A 17,223-nucleotide genomic window follows, 5' to 3' on the forward strand; every position below is an offset into this window, starting at 1 on the left:
CAGGTCTGTACACCCACTCAGTGAATTTACGGGACAGGTGTCTGGTCTTCCTCTCATGGAACTCACGATGCATCATGTTCTCAAACAGCTAGAGGAAGAATACAACAATTGGCCAACACGTAATGGAAGGATGTAGCACATTATCATAAACACATATGGAGGAACAATGGATTTTCTTCTGATGACTAACATGAACAAAATATTACATGAAAGATCAGATGGCTTAATTTGTAAACAACAAACTGTTGATCTGTTCTCCAGTAGGTCTACATACAGTAGTGGGCCGAACAACCATACAACATTACTCCATATCAGACTCCTTCCTTACCCCGATCTTGCCAGTTTTATAGGCGTCAGGCCCTGGTTGTTGTCCAAGTCTTCCAGCCTCCACCTGGGGTGCAGGTGAGCAGCCGTGGTGAGGATGTAGTCGTACATGGAGGTGATGAAGTCCGTGTTCTCTGGTGTGTTATCAGTTGACACCACCACCAGGGTATGCAGCACCATGTTACCCAGGGAGTCCCTCTCTCTCACATCCACCCAATGGTAGGAGTTCTCCAGCAGGAAGGAATCTACCTCAGGTTGGTTTGTGCACACAGCCAGGGGCAGAGTCAGCTCACCTGGAAACACATTTTCCCTCACTTTAATGTATTTTCCATCACTCTACCCACCACAACAGTGACAATTGTATTTTCTGGATATGCAAACACACTTTCTGTAAGGTTTCACAAAACCCTTTCATACAATTCCCTGTCATAAACAAGGGAATCATTATTCTCTCAGAGGAATGACTAGAGGTCTGACAAGCAGGGAAGTCTGTTGCAAACCTACCAGAGGAGGGCACTGTTCAAGGCACAGTGATACTGACACACTCACCAAACTACAGTAGAAGCTGAGTTGATCATGAGGCTGGAAGAATTTCCCACAGGCTTTGGCACGGACTTCTGCTCCTTTCTTGATCAATAGCTGAACAGAATAGGTGCTCCTTCTCTCAATGGCAATATGAAGGGCTGTTTGCCCTGAATGATACAGAGATAGAAAGGATAGACTGTCAGAAAATGCATGGCCTTACATATACACTAACATTACTGTATTTTTATATTACATTGGTTGAGGGCTGTGTACATAAAACTGAGTTGTCAGAAACATGGTGTAGAATAGATGAATAACATCAAGTAATGATAATTCTGGTTATATGAAAGTTCACCTTTGTAAAAGCTGTTGGTGTATGCTACATTTATGAATTATTTGATGTCCCCCATCTTCTCTGAGATGTCAAGGAGAAATTGAATTGCGTTATTTCTGCCGTCTCTCAGATTCAGTAGAGCCTTCAGCAGGGTGTTTTTACCATACGATTGATCTAGGAGAGCAGGAGGTGAAAGAATGGAGTATAAAAGAATACACAGACTAAAAATATTATCCATTTACGTTCATTTTTTTGGCCATTTAGCATTCGCTGTTATCCAGAGCGATTTACAGGAGCAATTAGGTTAAGTGTCTTACTCAGGGGCACTCCGGCAGATTGTTCACCTAGTCAGTTCAGGGATTCGAACCAGCGAACTTTCAGTTACTGGCCCAACACTCTTAACCGCTAGGCTACCTGCGTTACATTACAGGGCCCTTATAACTGTGTAATCACAGTGTAACAAATATTGTAATAACTCATTGTACTTACACTTTACTTGGGTTAGGGATAGGGTTAAGGCTAAGGTTACAGCTATAAGTACAATTTATAACCACTCTAGGGCTAGGGTTGAGGTTAGGGTTGAACTGGGATGTGGACATGAAGATAGGGTTAGGGTAATGGCTAGGGTTAAGGCTATAGTGTAGCCGAGGTGTGGACATGAAGCTGTAAAGTACTAATGTACAATGATACCCTAAAATGCAAAAATTATACAATACTACAGAATATAAAAGTGTGCCTAACACTCAGTGTTGGAGAGCTTCTTCGTGGACTGATGCAAGTACTGAACAAGACCCTCAAGCTTCATGACATTCCCAGTGGACACGGCCTCAAACAGCTGCCCCCTCCTCTTTGTTCTCCTCCAAACCTTTTATTTTCCTACAAAGAAACATGTTAGACTTTAGTATTGGGAAAGCATTTATTTTTCAATTGGAAAACAAAATACACATGGTCATGCCCAAAAGGGCTTTAAAACAAAAGGCCTTATTCTAATGATATTGTAAATGAGCTTCTGATGAACAAAACCTTCCCCCTGAGAAAGACAGTTGTGTCCTCTCAAACAGTGTTAAAACTGTTATTAGTGTTACTACAATAAGGCTATAAACACCAATTGTCCCCATACAGCACAGTATGTGTTATTACGTTCAGTGAACGTGCCGTCTCACTTGTCAAAGTTGAGATTGAATCTGATCTTGGGTATGGCATTCTCCAGTTCCTCCTCCATGGCAGTCAGGATTCTTCACCTGTCTGCTCTGTGCCTTCTCATCATTCTTCCTGTCCACTGTCTCCAGAGAGAAGGTAGGGTACTCTAGGTCCATTGCCTTGCTCATAATGACTCCTCGCACCGATGGTCTGGAAGAGACCATACAATGATAACACATCACATTCATGTAAATACAGTATGTTCAGTATGCTATAAATCCCCTGAGAGGATTTACCAAATCTAATTGGTTATCTTCCTAAGTTTTGACCTGGTCAAATATTGTTTGGTCATACACATTTTAATAACTTGACATTGAATTTACATATGACCAAAAATAATTTCTTACATTTATCTAAAATGTGCCGTAAAATGTTCATGGATCCTCTGAAACATGGTAGGAGAGTTGAGCTCTGAATACACCAGCTTTAAGATATGTGATGTTTCACCCCCAGATGGCTAACAAAGCTGGTTATTTATTAGTACTTCCCCATTACAACTGTAATAGAAAAACAACTTGTTTTGTTATTATTTCCCTCAACATGCCTTAGAAAAGAGGAAGGGGTAGACAATGACTCAGAGTGAAACTGTAAAGTTCTTCTCTGCCCACCATGAAGGGAACATCACATGTGGAAGAACAGAAAGAAGTCAGGACCATAATTCAACCAAGTGTCCATCCCCATTTATAACCCTGCACATCTAGATCCATCTCATTCTCATCAAATATTTCAGGTTGATACCCTTGATTAAACCACATAATTGAGACAAATCTGCATAACTGCGTTATTAGGGGCTACAGCATTCTGAAAACAAATCATATAATGCACAACATTAGTCACACTTGTTTTTTGAGCAACATATTGTTCTTCTGCTGATACATTATTGTAAAACGAATGTGTCCCTCGTGTCCATTTGCATGGCACCACACTCAGTGTTAAACAGTGTGCATGTGAACAAAGACTCTTATCCACTATGAGATCATGTCTGTATGCATAATTGATGTGGCCATTTTGCTGTCACTTGATCTACTTTTCGGATCCACATCTACTTGTCTCATAATGCTGCTGGACCCATTAGGGCTCAAGATGGCTTCCTCTCAGACAAAAAAAAATATGATTACCAACCCCTCCCTACTGTCATAGGCGTCGTAAGGATTGGACCAAGGCGCAGCGGGTAAAGTGCTCATCTTCTTAATTTATTAAAGAACACTCAAAACAAAATAAACAAACGACGATAACAGTTCCATAAGGCTCCCAGGCTATACAGAAAATAACCACCCACAAAACACAAGTGAAAACAAACCCAACTAAATATGGCCTCCAATTAGAGACAACGACAACCAGCTTCCTCTAATTGGAGGTCATTGCCAAAAACCCAACATAGAAATAGAGAACTAGATATACACATAGAAAATATAGAACATAAACCAAAAACACCGAAACACACAAAACAAAACACCCCCTGCCACGCCCTGACCAAACTACAATGACAAATAACCCCTTTTACTGGTCAGGTCGCTGGAAGCCCCGGGCTGAGGAGCGTCGCTGGAGGCCCAGGGCGGAGGAGCGTCGCTGGAGGCCCAGGGCGGAGGAGCGTCGCTGGAGGCCCAAGGCTGAGGAGCGTCGCTGGAGGCCCAGGGCTGAGGAGCGTCGCTGGAGGCCCAGGGCTGAGGAGCGTCGCTGGAGGCTCAGGGCTGAAGAGCGTCGCTGGAGGCTCCGGGGTGAGCAGGCGCACTGGAGGCCTGATGCGTGGGACTGGCTTAGGAGGCGCCGGGCTAGTACCGCACCTCAGGCTCGTGCGGGTAGCTGGAGCGGCGCTGGAGGCTCCGGGGTGAGCAGGCGCACTGGAGGCCTGATGCGTGGGGCTGGCTTTGGAGGCGCCGGACTATTAACACGCACCTCAGGGCGAGTGCGGAGAGCAGGAACAGGACGCCCCGGACTGGGCAGGCGCACTGGAGGCCTGATGCGTGGGGCTGGCTTTGGAGGCGCCAGACTATTAACACGCACCTCAGGGCGAGTGCGAGGAGCAGGAACAGGACGTACTGGGCTGTGAAGGCGCACTGGAGGTCTGGAGCGCACGGCCTGCACAACCCGTCCTGGTTGGATGGTCACTGTAGCCCGGCAACGATGCGGAGCCCGTATCGACCGCACCGGACTGTGCGTGCGGATGGGCGAGATAGTGCGCACTACCCCGTAATGCATTTCTCGCCCCTCTGTCCGACCAGCTTCGTAGTGCCCTTTCCGCCAGCACCATTCTCCGGAATCTCGCATCAAACTCCTCGCTTGACTCCTTGACTGGCTCCGGTTTGATCCACGGATCTCTCCTGTACGCCTGGGAAGTTAGGTCAGGGTGCCCCCTGACTTAGCCAAACTCCCCGTATGCCCCCCTCCCCAAAAAAACAATTTGGGGCTGCCTCTCCACCTCCTGAAATGGAGGATGCAACGCCTCGTACCTCCGTCGTTCCCTCTTCGCTTCCTCCAGTTCCTCCTTTGGGCGCTGGTACTCCCCAGCCTGGCTCTATGGACCCTTGCCATCAAGGATCTCCTCCCACATCCATGACTCCAAATATCTCTCCTGCTGCTCCTTCTTCCGCTGCTTGGTCCTTTTTTGGTGGGTGGTTCTGTCATAAGCGTCGTAAAAATTGGACCAAGGCGCAGCGGGTAAAGTGCTCATCTTCTTAATTTATTAAAGAACACTCAAAACAAAATAAACAAACGACGATAACAGTTCCATACGGCTCCCAGGCTATACAGAAAATAACCACCCACAAAACACAAGTGAAAACAAACCCAACTAAATATGGCCTCCAATTAGAGACAACGACAACCAGCTTCCTCTAATTGGAGGTCATTGCCAAAAACCCAACATAGAAACAGAAAACTAGTTATACACATAGAAAATATAGAACATAAACCAAAAACACCGAAACACACAAAACAAACAACCCCTGACCAAACTACAATGACAAATAGCCCCTTTTACTGGTCAGGACGTGACACCTACTAATAAAAAGATACACAAAAACAAAACTACAGCTTCTACCAACTGTAGCTTGTCAACGATGAGATCTCCCTCACCACAATGTATACTATGGTTCTCACTTGAAAACATTATTGTTTTTCTCAGTCTAATAGACATCACATTAACCGCAATATAGCTGAAACTCAGGCTAAGTAATCTAGTTGTTGTGCTTGTTTTAATCTGCTCTGATACAGTCTGTCTGTAACTGTGTACATTTGAATTGTCCTCCTGTGCAGGCCTTGTTTAAAACCGACTAGACTTGTAGACAATGACATCATGTATCATCATGGAAACAATACATTTTAGAATTGCAGTTTCAGACACGTGTAATTAATAATGCGCATGCAATGCCAAACAGTGAGAAATTGTGATTTGGTTATCTTCATGGTGTCTACTGGTAGCCTACACAGTAGTTTCTCTCAGTGATCTCATGCACAACATGTTGACTGGAGTGAATGTTTACAGTTTTAAACTCTCCTACAAGTCAGTTAAAGCAATAGAACTGAAAGCTTCTCACATAAACAAAGCAAATGCAAGCCATCACCAACACCTACGTATGATCAAATCATTCAAACAAGGACATGAAACCATCTGGGATCTAACAAACTGTGTACTTACACAGAAATTAATTAATTCCTTCCGTGCCAGTATAAAGAGCATTTCACTGAGTGGTCTGTTGGATCACATTTTCTCTTATGTCTCTGTCCATCATATCCTCTTTATATTAAATAAAGGTCTTAAATCCACAACCACAAGACAATTCAACCTCTACAAACAGAGGGTGCGTGAATCTTACTCACTACAACTGTGAGTAGTAGTGAGATTCATACACACATGCAGGGAGTATCAGAGAGTATAAGAGTACATTACCACCAGAGAGAGCTCTGCTCTGAAAGCTTAAAAGGCTAGATGGCTGACCCTTGGTGTTATTGACCCAGCCTCTGGTGCACAGCTGCGACAGCAATGATAGTGACCAGGAGATGCACAAAGGATCTTAGCTAATTGTTATGAAAGTTGACAAATAACAGATTTATTGTAAAGGTATGTTGTTAACATTATATTCAAAAGTAAATGGACATCAGTTTAGCCATTGGCTCTTGTTTATGCATAATCACCATATGTATACATACTGTATCCCTATTGATAAAAACATAGAACACCACATCCATAGTTGATAAGGTGTTGGACCAACATTATTAGTAAATCCTCAAAGTTGGACGGCAAGGTAAAATTAGCAAATTCGGTATTTCACAATCTCTGCTTCAAAAGTTAATTTCGGTGTCCTGATTTGCCCCTTGTTGTACAACATTATGTTGCAAATGCTTAGCTAAAATATCATCCCCTTCTCATTACTTCACACATTTAGTAGCCTACAACATTTTGCACAACTGACCAGAGGTTTTCTAATGTCCCTATATGACCTAATGGTACTGTCTAGTTAGTTAGAGGCACAGGCATCTATCTTCTTGAATACTTTGTATACATCATAACAATGTAATAACACAAAAGTAGATGATTCATCTACACTGAACCAAAAAATATAAACGCAACATAAAAGCAAGTGTTTCATGAACTTAAATAAAGATCCCAGAAATTTTCCATACACACAAAAAGCTTATTTCTCTGTTTACATCCCAGTTAATGAGCATTTCTTATTTGAAAAAAATAATCCATCCACCTGACAGGTGTTGCATATCAAGAAGCTGATTAAACAGTATGATCATTGCACAGATGCACCTTGTGCTGCGGACGATAAAAGGCCACTCTAAAATGTGCCACAGATGTCTCAAGTTTTGAGGGAGCGTGCAATTGACATGCTGACTGCAGGAATGTCCACCAGAACTGTTGCCAGAGAATTTAATGTTCATTTCTCTACCATAACATCGTTTTAGAGAATTTGGCAGTATGTCCAACTGGTCTCACAACCGCAGACCACATGTAACCACACCAACCCAGGACCTCCATATCCGGCTTCTTCACCTGCGCGATCGTCTGAGACCAAAAACCAAAGAATTTCTGCACAAACTGTCAGAAACCGTCTCAGGGAAGCTTGTCTGTATGCTCGTTCTCCTCACCAGGGTCTTGACCTGACTGCAGTTCGGCGTAGACTTCAGTGGGAAAATGCTCACCTTCAATGGCCACTGGCACGCTGGAGAAGTGTGCTCTTCACGGATGAATCCTCGTTTCAACTGCACCGAACAGATGGCGTCGTGTGGACGAGAGGTTTTCTGATGAGAACCTCATGATGGTGGTGGGGTTAGGGTATGGGCAGACATAAGCTACGGACAACAAACACAATTAAATTTTATTGATGGTAATTGTAATGCACAAAGACACCATGATGAGATCCTGAGATCCATTGTCGTGCCATTCATCCACTGCCATCATATCATGTTTCAGCAAGATAATGCACAGTCCCATGTCGCAAGGATCTGTACACAAAGCTGAAAATGTCCCAGTTCTTCCATGGCCTGCATACTGTACTCACCAGACATGTCAACCATTGAGGATGCTCTGGATCAACGTGTACGACAGCGTGTTCCAGTTCCCGCCAATATCTACCAACATGTTGGTAAATGTTGGTCACACCAGATACTGACTGGTTTTCTGATCCATGGCCCTACCTTTTTTTAAGGTATCTGTGACCAACAGTTGCATATCTGTATTCCCAGTAATTTGAAATACATAGATTAGGGCCTAATAAATGTATTTCCATTGACTGATTTTGTTATATGAACTGTACCTCAGTAAAAAAATTGAAATTGTTGCATGTTGCATTTATATTTTTGTTCAGTGTAATTGTACATAATTACATATTATCAGATGATTCATTACTTACTTATTGTTTTGAATGTCTCATCACAGGGGGTTTACTTCTCCTTTCATATAACATATAACATTCAGTTCTTCTTTCTTTCAGAACCACTTTGCAGAGCTTCCCGAGAGTCTGCCTTTTCTCAGATCTACCAACATGCTTTGTTGTTGGTGAGTCTCTGTTCCTGTGACTAATATTGTGGTCAGAAAACCTCTGCTGATGAGAATAGACTGATATATAGTTAGAGGCATCAACAAGATTTAAGATTTATTTTACATGCCATTATAACATAATAATTGAATCATTAAGTAAAAACAGTTGTAATCATTATCAATACTAAAATCTTACCTAAGTAATTATTACTAATAACACTGATATGTAAGCTAGCAGTAGCAGAACAATGTTTTAGTTGAAATTTCAAGTGCACTAATGCAAACATGAATAAAGTACTTTTTTTTTTTTACTGTAGTTAACTATACATGACCAATTACCACTTACTATAGGCCTAATTTAACTTTTAGTTCATACTATAAATGTGAGACATTTTGATTGGAGGTTGCACAATGAGTTTCCAATAGAATTCATTAATAAACATGTCTGAGGATATCAATGGAATGTAAAATAAGCATGATGTTGATCGTAATAGTCACTGTTAGTCATTCAGAAAAAATACAATTCAATTATTCAAATATGCAAGTAAACAAATAGTCCCTCTGTGTGAATCATAACTCACATTCTGTCATGAAAGACTATCGCCACACCCACAGCTGAGTCCACATCCTGTCCGTATTCCACAGGCAGAGGAAACGCCCTTTCTGCTTCCTGTCTGAGTACTGCGTTACGGGATAAGGCACTCCCACTGCCCTTTATCCTTTGCACTCCGGCCTCCAGCAGGAAGACAGGGTGCATCATGGAGGTGATATTGTCCAGAACACCACGGCACACCGCTCTGGTCATGTGGCCCAGGGAGAGGTTGGAAGGGTGTATGTTGGACACCTGGCCCAGGCTGAGCGGGTCATGTCTTTCCCCCAGGATGGTAGGACTAACCCTCAGGTCACTACTGTCCACGCCAAGAGCACATCTGATCAGCTTCTCATACAAGCTGGAGTCGCTCACTTCCACCTCTATTAGGTAAAAAGATGAAATAGGTGTAATGACTAAGTAGCTCTCATGGACTTAACATGCCTTCTGAAAGTGACACAAACGTACAGGGTTTATGACTAAGTCAATGACAGTAGGTGAAAGTTTATGGATTCATTTACCTAGTTCGTTCATCCAGCCACTCAGCATGCCTACAAGAGTGGCCATCACGTTCCCTCCGTTGAGCGATGCTGCCACCGCCAAGTAAGAGCCATCAAAGTAAGGGACGTAGGAGATGGAAGAGGTGGGATCAGGGATATTTGGCGGAGTGAAGTCAAGTGGCATGGCATAGGTCAGCTGGGCTGAGGTGCTTATATTGAGAACTGCAAAGAGGCACAGAAACGGTTACCTTATTATAATCAATGATAAAGTTTAATTTCAAAAGTGAATGCTTAATCAACCCCTAGTTCCTATCATTAGCATTTAGGCACTAAAGTAGATCTGAAAGATGGATAGGTGTGTAACGGTTGTCGTCGGGAATGGAGGACCAAAACGCAGCAGGAATGTGGATGCTCATCTTGTATTTTAAATAAAAAGAACACCAAAACAACAAAACGAAAACGCACGAACAACAAAACAGTCTTGTCAGGCTCACACATGCAAAACAAGAAACAATCTCCCACAAACACTAAACCAAACACATACCCATATATAGGACTCCCAATCAGAGGCAACGAGAAAACACCTGCCTCCAATTGAGAGTCCAAGCCCAATAAACCAGACATAGAAATACAAAAGACCAGAGACCACATAGAACATTACCCAAAAACCCGGAAATAATAAATCAAACGCCCTACTAAATAAACCACCACCCCGAACCACATAAAACAAATACCCTCTGCCACGTCCTGACTAAACTACAATAACAAATAACCCTTATACTGGTCAGGACGTGACAGTACCCCCCCCTAAAGGTGCAGACCCCGGATGCACCTCATAAATAAATAAAAAAAAAAAATCCCCCTAAACTAAAGGGAGGGAAGGGAGGGTGGCTGCCGTCACCGACGGCACTTGTGCTACACCCCCCCCTCCCCAACCCACCTATACAGGTGGTGGTTCAGGCTCCGGCCTACTGTCCTCCAGAATGCAGACAGACTTGATCAGTTTCGGGCCGTAGGCAGACTCCCCTCGTTCCGGATCGTAGGCAGACCTCTTCCGTTCCACACTGTAGGCAGACTCATTTGAAACACAGTTACTTATATTTAGTTCCGGATCGTCAATAGACTTACTCAGTTCCGGGTCCCTTGGTTCCGGGTCATAGGCAGACTCACCCGGTTCTGGGTCACAGGTAGATTCCCTCGGTCCCGGGTCGCAGGCCGACCCCCTCGGTTCCGGGTCGCAGGCAGACCCCCTCGGTTCCGGGTCGCAGGCAGACTCCCTCGGTTCCGGACTAGACACTGTTGCCGGATACTCTGGACTGCACACTGTTGCCGGATACTCTGGACTGCACACTGTTGCCGGATACTCTGGACTGCACACTGTTGCCGGATACTCTGGACTGCACACTGTTGCCGGATACTCTGGACTGCACACTGTTGCCGAACTCTCGAGGCTGGGCTGACGCACTGGAAGTCTGATGCGTGGTACTGGATGTGCCAGTCTGGGGACACGCACCTCAGGGCTAGTGCGGGGAGCGGGAACAGGCCGAGTCGGACTGGGTTGACGCACTGGAAGCCTGATGCGTGGTGCTGGTACTGGAGGTACCAGCCTGGGAACACGCACCTCAGGGCTAGTGCGGGGAGCGGGAACAGGCCGAGTCGGACTGGGTTGACGCACTGGAAGCCTGATGCGTGGTGCTGGTACTGGAGGTATCAGCCTGGGAACATGCACCTCAGGGCTAGTGCGGGGAGCGGGAACAGGACGAGTTGGACAGGGCTGACGCACTGGACCGTAGAGGCATACTGGCGGACTCGAGCGCAGAACTGGCATCGCTCTTACTGGCTGGATGCCCACTTCCCCCTGGCAATTGCGGGGCGCTGGTATTGCGCGTACCGGCCTAAAAATACTTGGCCTCGCCACAGTACCCATTACCCCGAAGCACGGGACCTGTCCATTCACTGGTTGCCCAGAAAAGGTACGGGGATTTGGCCTGGGGCTCACTCCTCGCCCAGCCAAACTACCCATGTGCCCCCCCAAAAAAATATTCTTGGGGCTGCCTCTCGGGCTTAAACGCCAGTCGTGTCCCCCGGTAGCGTTCCCGGTCCTCACTAGACTTCCTCCATGGACCCTCTCTGGCCAGAATCTGCTCCCACGTCCATTTCTCCCGCCAGTCCATATTGAATTCCCCTTGCTCCTTACTCCGCTGCTTGGTCCATTTGTGGTGGGAGATTCTGTAACGGTTGTCGTCGGGAATGGAGGACCAAAACGCAGCAGGAATGTGGATGCTCATATTGTATTTTATTTTAAATAAAAAGAACACCAAAACAACAAAACGAAACGCACGAACAACAAAACAGTCTTGTCATGCTCACACACACAAAACAAGAAACAATCTCCCACACACACACTAAACCAAACACATACCCATATATAGGACTCCCAATCAGAGGCAACGAGAAAACACCTGCCTCCAATTGAGAGTCCAAGCCCAATAAACCAGACATAGAAATACAAAAGACCAGAGACCACATAGAAATACAAACATAGAACATTACCCAAAAACCCGGAAATAATAAATCAAACGCCCTACTAAATAAACCACCACCCCGAACCACATAAAACAAATACCCTCTGCCACGTCCTGACCAAACTACAATAACAAATAACCCTTATACTGGTCAGGACGTGACAAGGTGTAAGCACAGAATTCAGAATTTCCCTCCTAGCCTATCGGAACGTTTAAGGTGGAGCTGTTGCCATATATAGCTTATATCTATTCAATCCTCATTCAGCAATACTATTGACATTCAAAGGTCAAACTGCCCCTCTTCACCTGCATCCGTCCTGTCAGTCATGCTGGAGTAGACAGAACACTGGAAGTCCCCCAGGGCTGCCCCTACTGGTGTGCTGGCAGGGACGCCATGCCACTCACAACACGTCTGACCAGCCATGCAGCCAGACGGCACACACTCAGGGAGCAGGTGCACAGGAAAGCCAGCATCCTTCAGACTAGAGCATGCACACACACGCACACATACACACAAAGATACAGGTAACTGCCAAAATAACGGAAACACTTGAGTAAATGAGGGATACAAAGTATATTGAAAGCAGGTGCTTTCACACAGATGTGGTTATTGAGTTGATTAAAGTCCCTATGCAGACGTTTTTATCTCAATATCAAATCATTTCTAGGTAACAATAAATAATTTCCTGTGATTGTTTTCAATCAAAATGGTCAAAAAGAAACCAAAAATTACTTCTTAGCAAGAGCAATTTCTCAAGCAACAATTTTGGGAGTGGTCTGAGTGGGGAGGGGAAACTGAAAACTAGCTGCTAAGAGAGGTTTAGAACTGTCTTTCTTTTTGTTCTATTGACTAATTTACCGCATGGTGATGTCACCAGGCAGGCCAAAACTCCATCCCAGCAAACAAACAGCTCTTACACTAAAAGGGCATTATCATAATTTTCACAATTTCACAGTATTCTTCCAACATCATAGTGTGGAAGTATATACAAAACACAGAAAAATCTAGTTTTTTATTGCACTGGGCCTTTAAGCAATTAACGTCCCATCATGCTTATGGTCATGTGACCCCGCGCCTCCCGAGTGGCGCAGCGGTCTAAGGCACTGCATCTCAGTGCTAGAGGCGTCACTACAGACCCTGGTTCGATTCCAGGCTGTATCACAACCGGCCGTGATTGGGAGTCCCATAGGGCGGCGCACAATTGGCCCAGCGTCGTCCGGGTTTGGCCGGGGTAGGCGGTCATTGTAAATAAGAATTTGTTTTTAACTGACTTGCCTAGTTAAATAAAATGCTGGGCAGGCCATTATTTTGGCTACCATGGCTATGACCCCATACAATGACAATGCCCCCATCCACGGGGCATGAGTGGTCACTGAATGGTTTGATGAACATGAAAACAAAAACCCAATTGAACACTTATGGGAGATTCTGGAGCGGCACCTAAGACAAGGTTTTCCACCACCATCAACAAAACAGAAAATTATGGATTTGTCGTAGAAGAATGGTGTCCTCTCCAATAGAGTTCCAGACACTTAGAATCTATGACAAGGTGCATTGAATCTGTTCTGGCTCGTGGTGGCCCAACGCCCTATTAAGACACTTTATGCTGGTGTTTCCTCTATTTTGGCAGTTACCTGTACATGTTAGCTAACACACAACACAACATAACACAACAAATGCATTCATATTATGTTCAGTATGTAGTATGTTAGTAATAACATATTTTGTACTAAAAAGCATAGAATTGGTGCTAGAAAAGGAAGAAGGCCAGGATATTGTGCTCACATGTCTATGTTCCACTGGTTGGTGGCAGTGTTGAAGTAGCCCCAGCTGGCTGCATTCTGGCCAGTCATGACACAGCTCTCCAAGCCACACAGCATGGACACCAGATAGTCATGGATGGTTCCAGCCACCATGAAGTCAGACAGGAACCCCGGCCTGCATTCAAACACACAGTGAAAATAATAATGACAAGCTTTCTGAATCTAATAGTCTATAGAGTAAACTCCTGATAAGAGCACATAGGATAAGTGTAAACTGGGTGTAATAGACATAAACCTATCCTACATGTGTACTTATCAGGAGTCGACTGGCTGTATATGAAGTAAACCTATTCCTCAAAATCAGTCATGTAGGCATGATATTATAGGCCTATGTACCTGTGTTTCATGTACCAGAAAATAGTGGCACAACCAAAGCCTGTGGCTATGCTGAGATGTGAGTCTGGGTTTGGAAGAGTAGACAGGAAATCACTGTTGCAACGCCCATCCTGCCAGGTGATTAGATGACTGGTGTCTCTAGGGCTGAAGAGGTGACGGCTGTCTCCACCTGACCAATCACAGCCTGAGGGTAGACAGTACAGGACTTGTTTGAATAAAGAGTGTGGTGATTTCTACATAAAAAATGTATACCACATAATAGTGGGTGACACACTTTATGGGTTTACCTGTTTGTGCTTTCCAGAACACAACCCCATGCATTTGTCCAGACACCCCAATTCTACTGACATTCTGGAGCTTGTCTATGGGCAGAGAGGCAATGCACTCATTCAGAGTCGTTATGATTTGTACAGAGTCCTGCTCTTTGGCCTGCAAAGGAAAACCAATCATATAATATATAGTTAAGAAGAGGTCTATAAATCAACAGGATTATGCACAATTTGAGATAAAATGCACACCAGTTTGAAAGGCTTAAAAGGCTGTACACTTGAAAGAGTGAAAGCTCATTATGTACGGTGATTCAGAGAGAGGTGCCTGTCACCTGTCACATACATGCGTTTCGTCGCTGACGATATATGCCTTGGTTGGCAAAGAGAAGCTATCCGTTACTGTTTTTGAGTTAATATCAAGTAACACGACCTTGATTGAAGTAGTTCCTATGTCTATGCCGAGCACATATTTCGCCATGGTTGCTCCCCGGATAGTATTAGGCTCCTTAGCCAATTAATATCTGTCCGTTTTATCCAGAGCGCAGTGTTAATAAACAGTGCTCTACTATTTTGATCTCAGACAGACACCGTAGAGACCAAAGTTCATTACAAAGGTCATAGGTCACAACAAATACACCTTAAAAATATCACAAAATGTGAAAGTAATTTCATTAAATAAATTATATGGGTGATTAAAAGTAGATAAATGAACATATTCATCCACTGACTTCATAAAAAGCGAGCAGTTGATACAAAAACAAATGTCCCAGAATGCATTTAACAAGAAAATGGCCGATTCAGAATGACGGGTCCCATCTGCTGTGCTAGCTAGGTTGAATTTGCTTTTTTTCTGTAATTACATTCCAGCAGCTAGTAAATAAATTGTGTAGGAATAGTACGTATCACAAACGATGTCCATTTGATGTTTTTGTGAAGTAAACGAAGCACTGTATATTATTTTTTCATCTGGTGAGTTACCCGCTAGCTGCAGTCCAGATGTCAATTTAGCTAGCTTTCGTTAGTATCAAAATAGGCTAGATTGACAAATGACTCACAATTTGTTCAAGATCATGAATGTATTAGGCAACATGTAATCAATAATGCATTTTTTTGCAGCAGCTGTCATCGTTGGAAATCAAATCAAGTGCAGACATGTCCTCAGTCATCGTAGCAAAGCGAGAGGGACCACAGTTCATCAGCGAGGTTGCTGTGAGGGGCAACGCCGCCATGCTGGACTACTGTCGGACGTCTGTGTCGGCTCTGTCTGGGGCAACAGCGGGCATCCTTGGTCTCACAGGACTGTACGGATTTATCTTCTATTTCCTCGCCTCGTTTCTCCTCTCCCTTCTTCTAATCCTCAAGGCCAGTCGCAGGTGGAACAAGTGCTTCAAGTCTCGGAGGATGCTCTTCACAGGAGGGCTCGTTGGAGGTCTTTTTACCTACGTCCTGTTCTGGACCTTCCTCTACGGAATGGTGCATGTGTACTAATATAGTTGACCAGAATGATTTTGGTTTTAACCCTAATGTCAGAGAAATGAATAGTTTAACTGCCCACACACTGTTTGTAGATATAGGTGATTGATGAAAGATGTTAGATTAACTGTTTATACAGCTATGTGAAGTACACTATATATACAAAAGTATGTGGACACCCCTTCAAATTAGTGGATTTGGCTATTTCAGCCACACCGTTGCTGACAGGTGTATACAACTGAGCACACAGCCATGGAATCTCCATAGACAAACATTGACAGTAGAATATCCTTACTGAAGAGCTCAGTGACTTTAAACGTGGCACCGTCATAGGATGCGTCCTTTCCAACAGTCAGTTCGTCAAATTTCTGCCTTGCTAGAGCTGCCCCGGTCAACTGTAAGTGCTCTTATTGTGAAGTGGAAACATCTAGGAGCAACAACAGCTCAGCTGTGAAGTGGTAGGCCACACAAGCTCACAGAATAGGACCGCCGAGTGCTGTAGCATGTAAAAGTTGTCTGCCCTCAGTTGCAACACTCACTACAGAGTTTCAGACTGCCTCCGGAAGCAACATCAGCACGAACTGTTCGTCGGGAGCTTCATGAAATGGGTTTCCATGGCTGAGCAGCTGCACACAAGCATAGTGCCAACTGTAAAGTTTGGTGGAGGAGTAATAGTAGTCTGAAGCTGTTTTTTGGGGTTCGTGCTAGGCCCCTTAGTTCCAGTGAAGGGAAATCTTAACGATTCTGTGCTTTGAACTTTGTGGCAACAGTTTGGGAAAGGCCCTTTCCTGTTTCAGCTTGACAATGCCCCTGTGCACGGTCCAAACAGAAATGGTTTGTTGAGATTGGTGTGGATTTAATTTGACTGCCCTGCACAGAGCCCTGACCTCAACCAAATCGAACACCTTTGGGATGAATGCCGACTGCAAGTCAGATCTAATCACCCAACATCGGTGCCTGACCTTACTAATGCTCTTGTGGCTGAATGAAAGCAGGTCCTCGCAGCAATGTTCCAACGTCTAGTGGAAAGCCTTCCCAGAAGAGTGGAGGCTGTTATAGAAGCAAAGGGGGGACCAACTCCATATTAATGCCCATGATTTTGGAATGAGATGTTGGATGAGCAGGTGTCCACATAAGTTTGGTCATGTAGTGTATGTCTAAGTCAGTAACTCTATTTGTATACTAATAAAATATTTCTCTCATGCACTGAACTGTGAACTGCTGCAGTATGTTATTGTTTCTCTTCTCTATTGCATCTATAGGATAACTGAATTTTCCAAGTTCTCATCTAGCAGTTGACACATTTTATAGTAAGCATATCTAGGTTATAAACATAGT

At 44.2% G+C, this 17,223-nt stretch overlaps 2 protein-coding genes and 1 non-coding gene across 11 annotated transcripts; 1 reads left to right on the forward strand and 2 right to left on the reverse strand.

Annotated features, from left to right (window-relative positions):
- Positions 1–2,345: 2,345 nt before the first annotated feature.
- On the reverse strand, positions 2,346–3,577 carry LOC106568067 (transient receptor potential cation channel, subfamily V, member 1). The gene is made up of 2 exons (XR_006758629.1): positions 2,731–3,577; positions 2,346–2,533 (listed from the first exon to the last, which is right to left on the reverse strand). It is a non-coding gene; the product is annotated as a transient receptor potential cation channel, subfamily V, member 1 (transcript).
- A 4,894-nt stretch (positions 3,578–8,471) lies between these two features.
- On the reverse strand, positions 8,472–14,996 carry shpk (sedoheptulokinase). 6 transcript variants are annotated; one of them, XM_014137935.2, is made up of 7 exons: positions 14,756–14,996; positions 14,431–14,505; positions 14,144–14,327; positions 13,770–13,922; positions 12,290–12,465; positions 9,480–9,680; positions 8,472–9,341 (listed from the first exon to the last, which is right to left on the reverse strand). In XM_014137935.2, the coding sequence occupies exons 2-7, from the start codon at positions 14,462–14,464 to the stop codon at positions 8,947–8,949; spliced, it is 1,143 nt and encodes a 380-aa protein (XP_013993410.1). In that variant the 5' UTR covers positions 14,465–14,505; positions 14,756–14,996; the 3' UTR covers positions 8,472–8,946. The 6 variants fall into 6 exon arrangements, with proteins under 6 accessions (XP_013993410.1, XP_045549519.1, XP_045549518.1 ...); XM_045693563.1 differs by having other exon boundaries at positions 14,144–14,348; XM_045693562.1 differs by having other exon boundaries at positions 14,159–14,327; positions 14,431–14,572.
- Positions 14,997–15,168: 172 nt separating this feature from the next.
- LOC106567987 (ER membrane protein complex subunit 6) lies at positions 15,169–17,096 on the forward strand. 4 transcript variants are annotated; one of them, XM_014137936.2, is made up of 2 exons: positions 15,169–15,381; positions 15,529–17,096. In XM_014137936.2, the coding sequence occupies exon 2, from the start codon at positions 15,565–15,567 to the stop codon at positions 15,898–15,900; it is 336 nt and encodes a 111-aa protein (XP_013993411.1). In that variant the 5' UTR covers positions 15,169–15,381; positions 15,529–15,564; the 3' UTR covers positions 15,901–17,096. The 4 variants fall into 4 exon arrangements, with proteins under 4 accessions (XP_013993411.1, XP_013993413.1, XP_013993415.1 ...); XM_014137938.2 differs by having other exon boundaries at positions 15,173–15,244; XM_014137940.2 differs by having other exon boundaries at positions 15,173–15,244; positions 15,532–17,096.
- Positions 17,097–17,223: the final 127 nt, after the last annotated feature.

Source organism: Salmo salar, chromosome ssa13, assembly GCF_905237065.1.
Source record: "Salmo salar chromosome ssa13, Ssal_v3.1, whole genome shotgun sequence".
In the NCBI taxonomy this organism is placed as follows: Eukaryota; Metazoa; Chordata; class Actinopteri; order Salmoniformes; family Salmonidae; genus Salmo; species Salmo salar.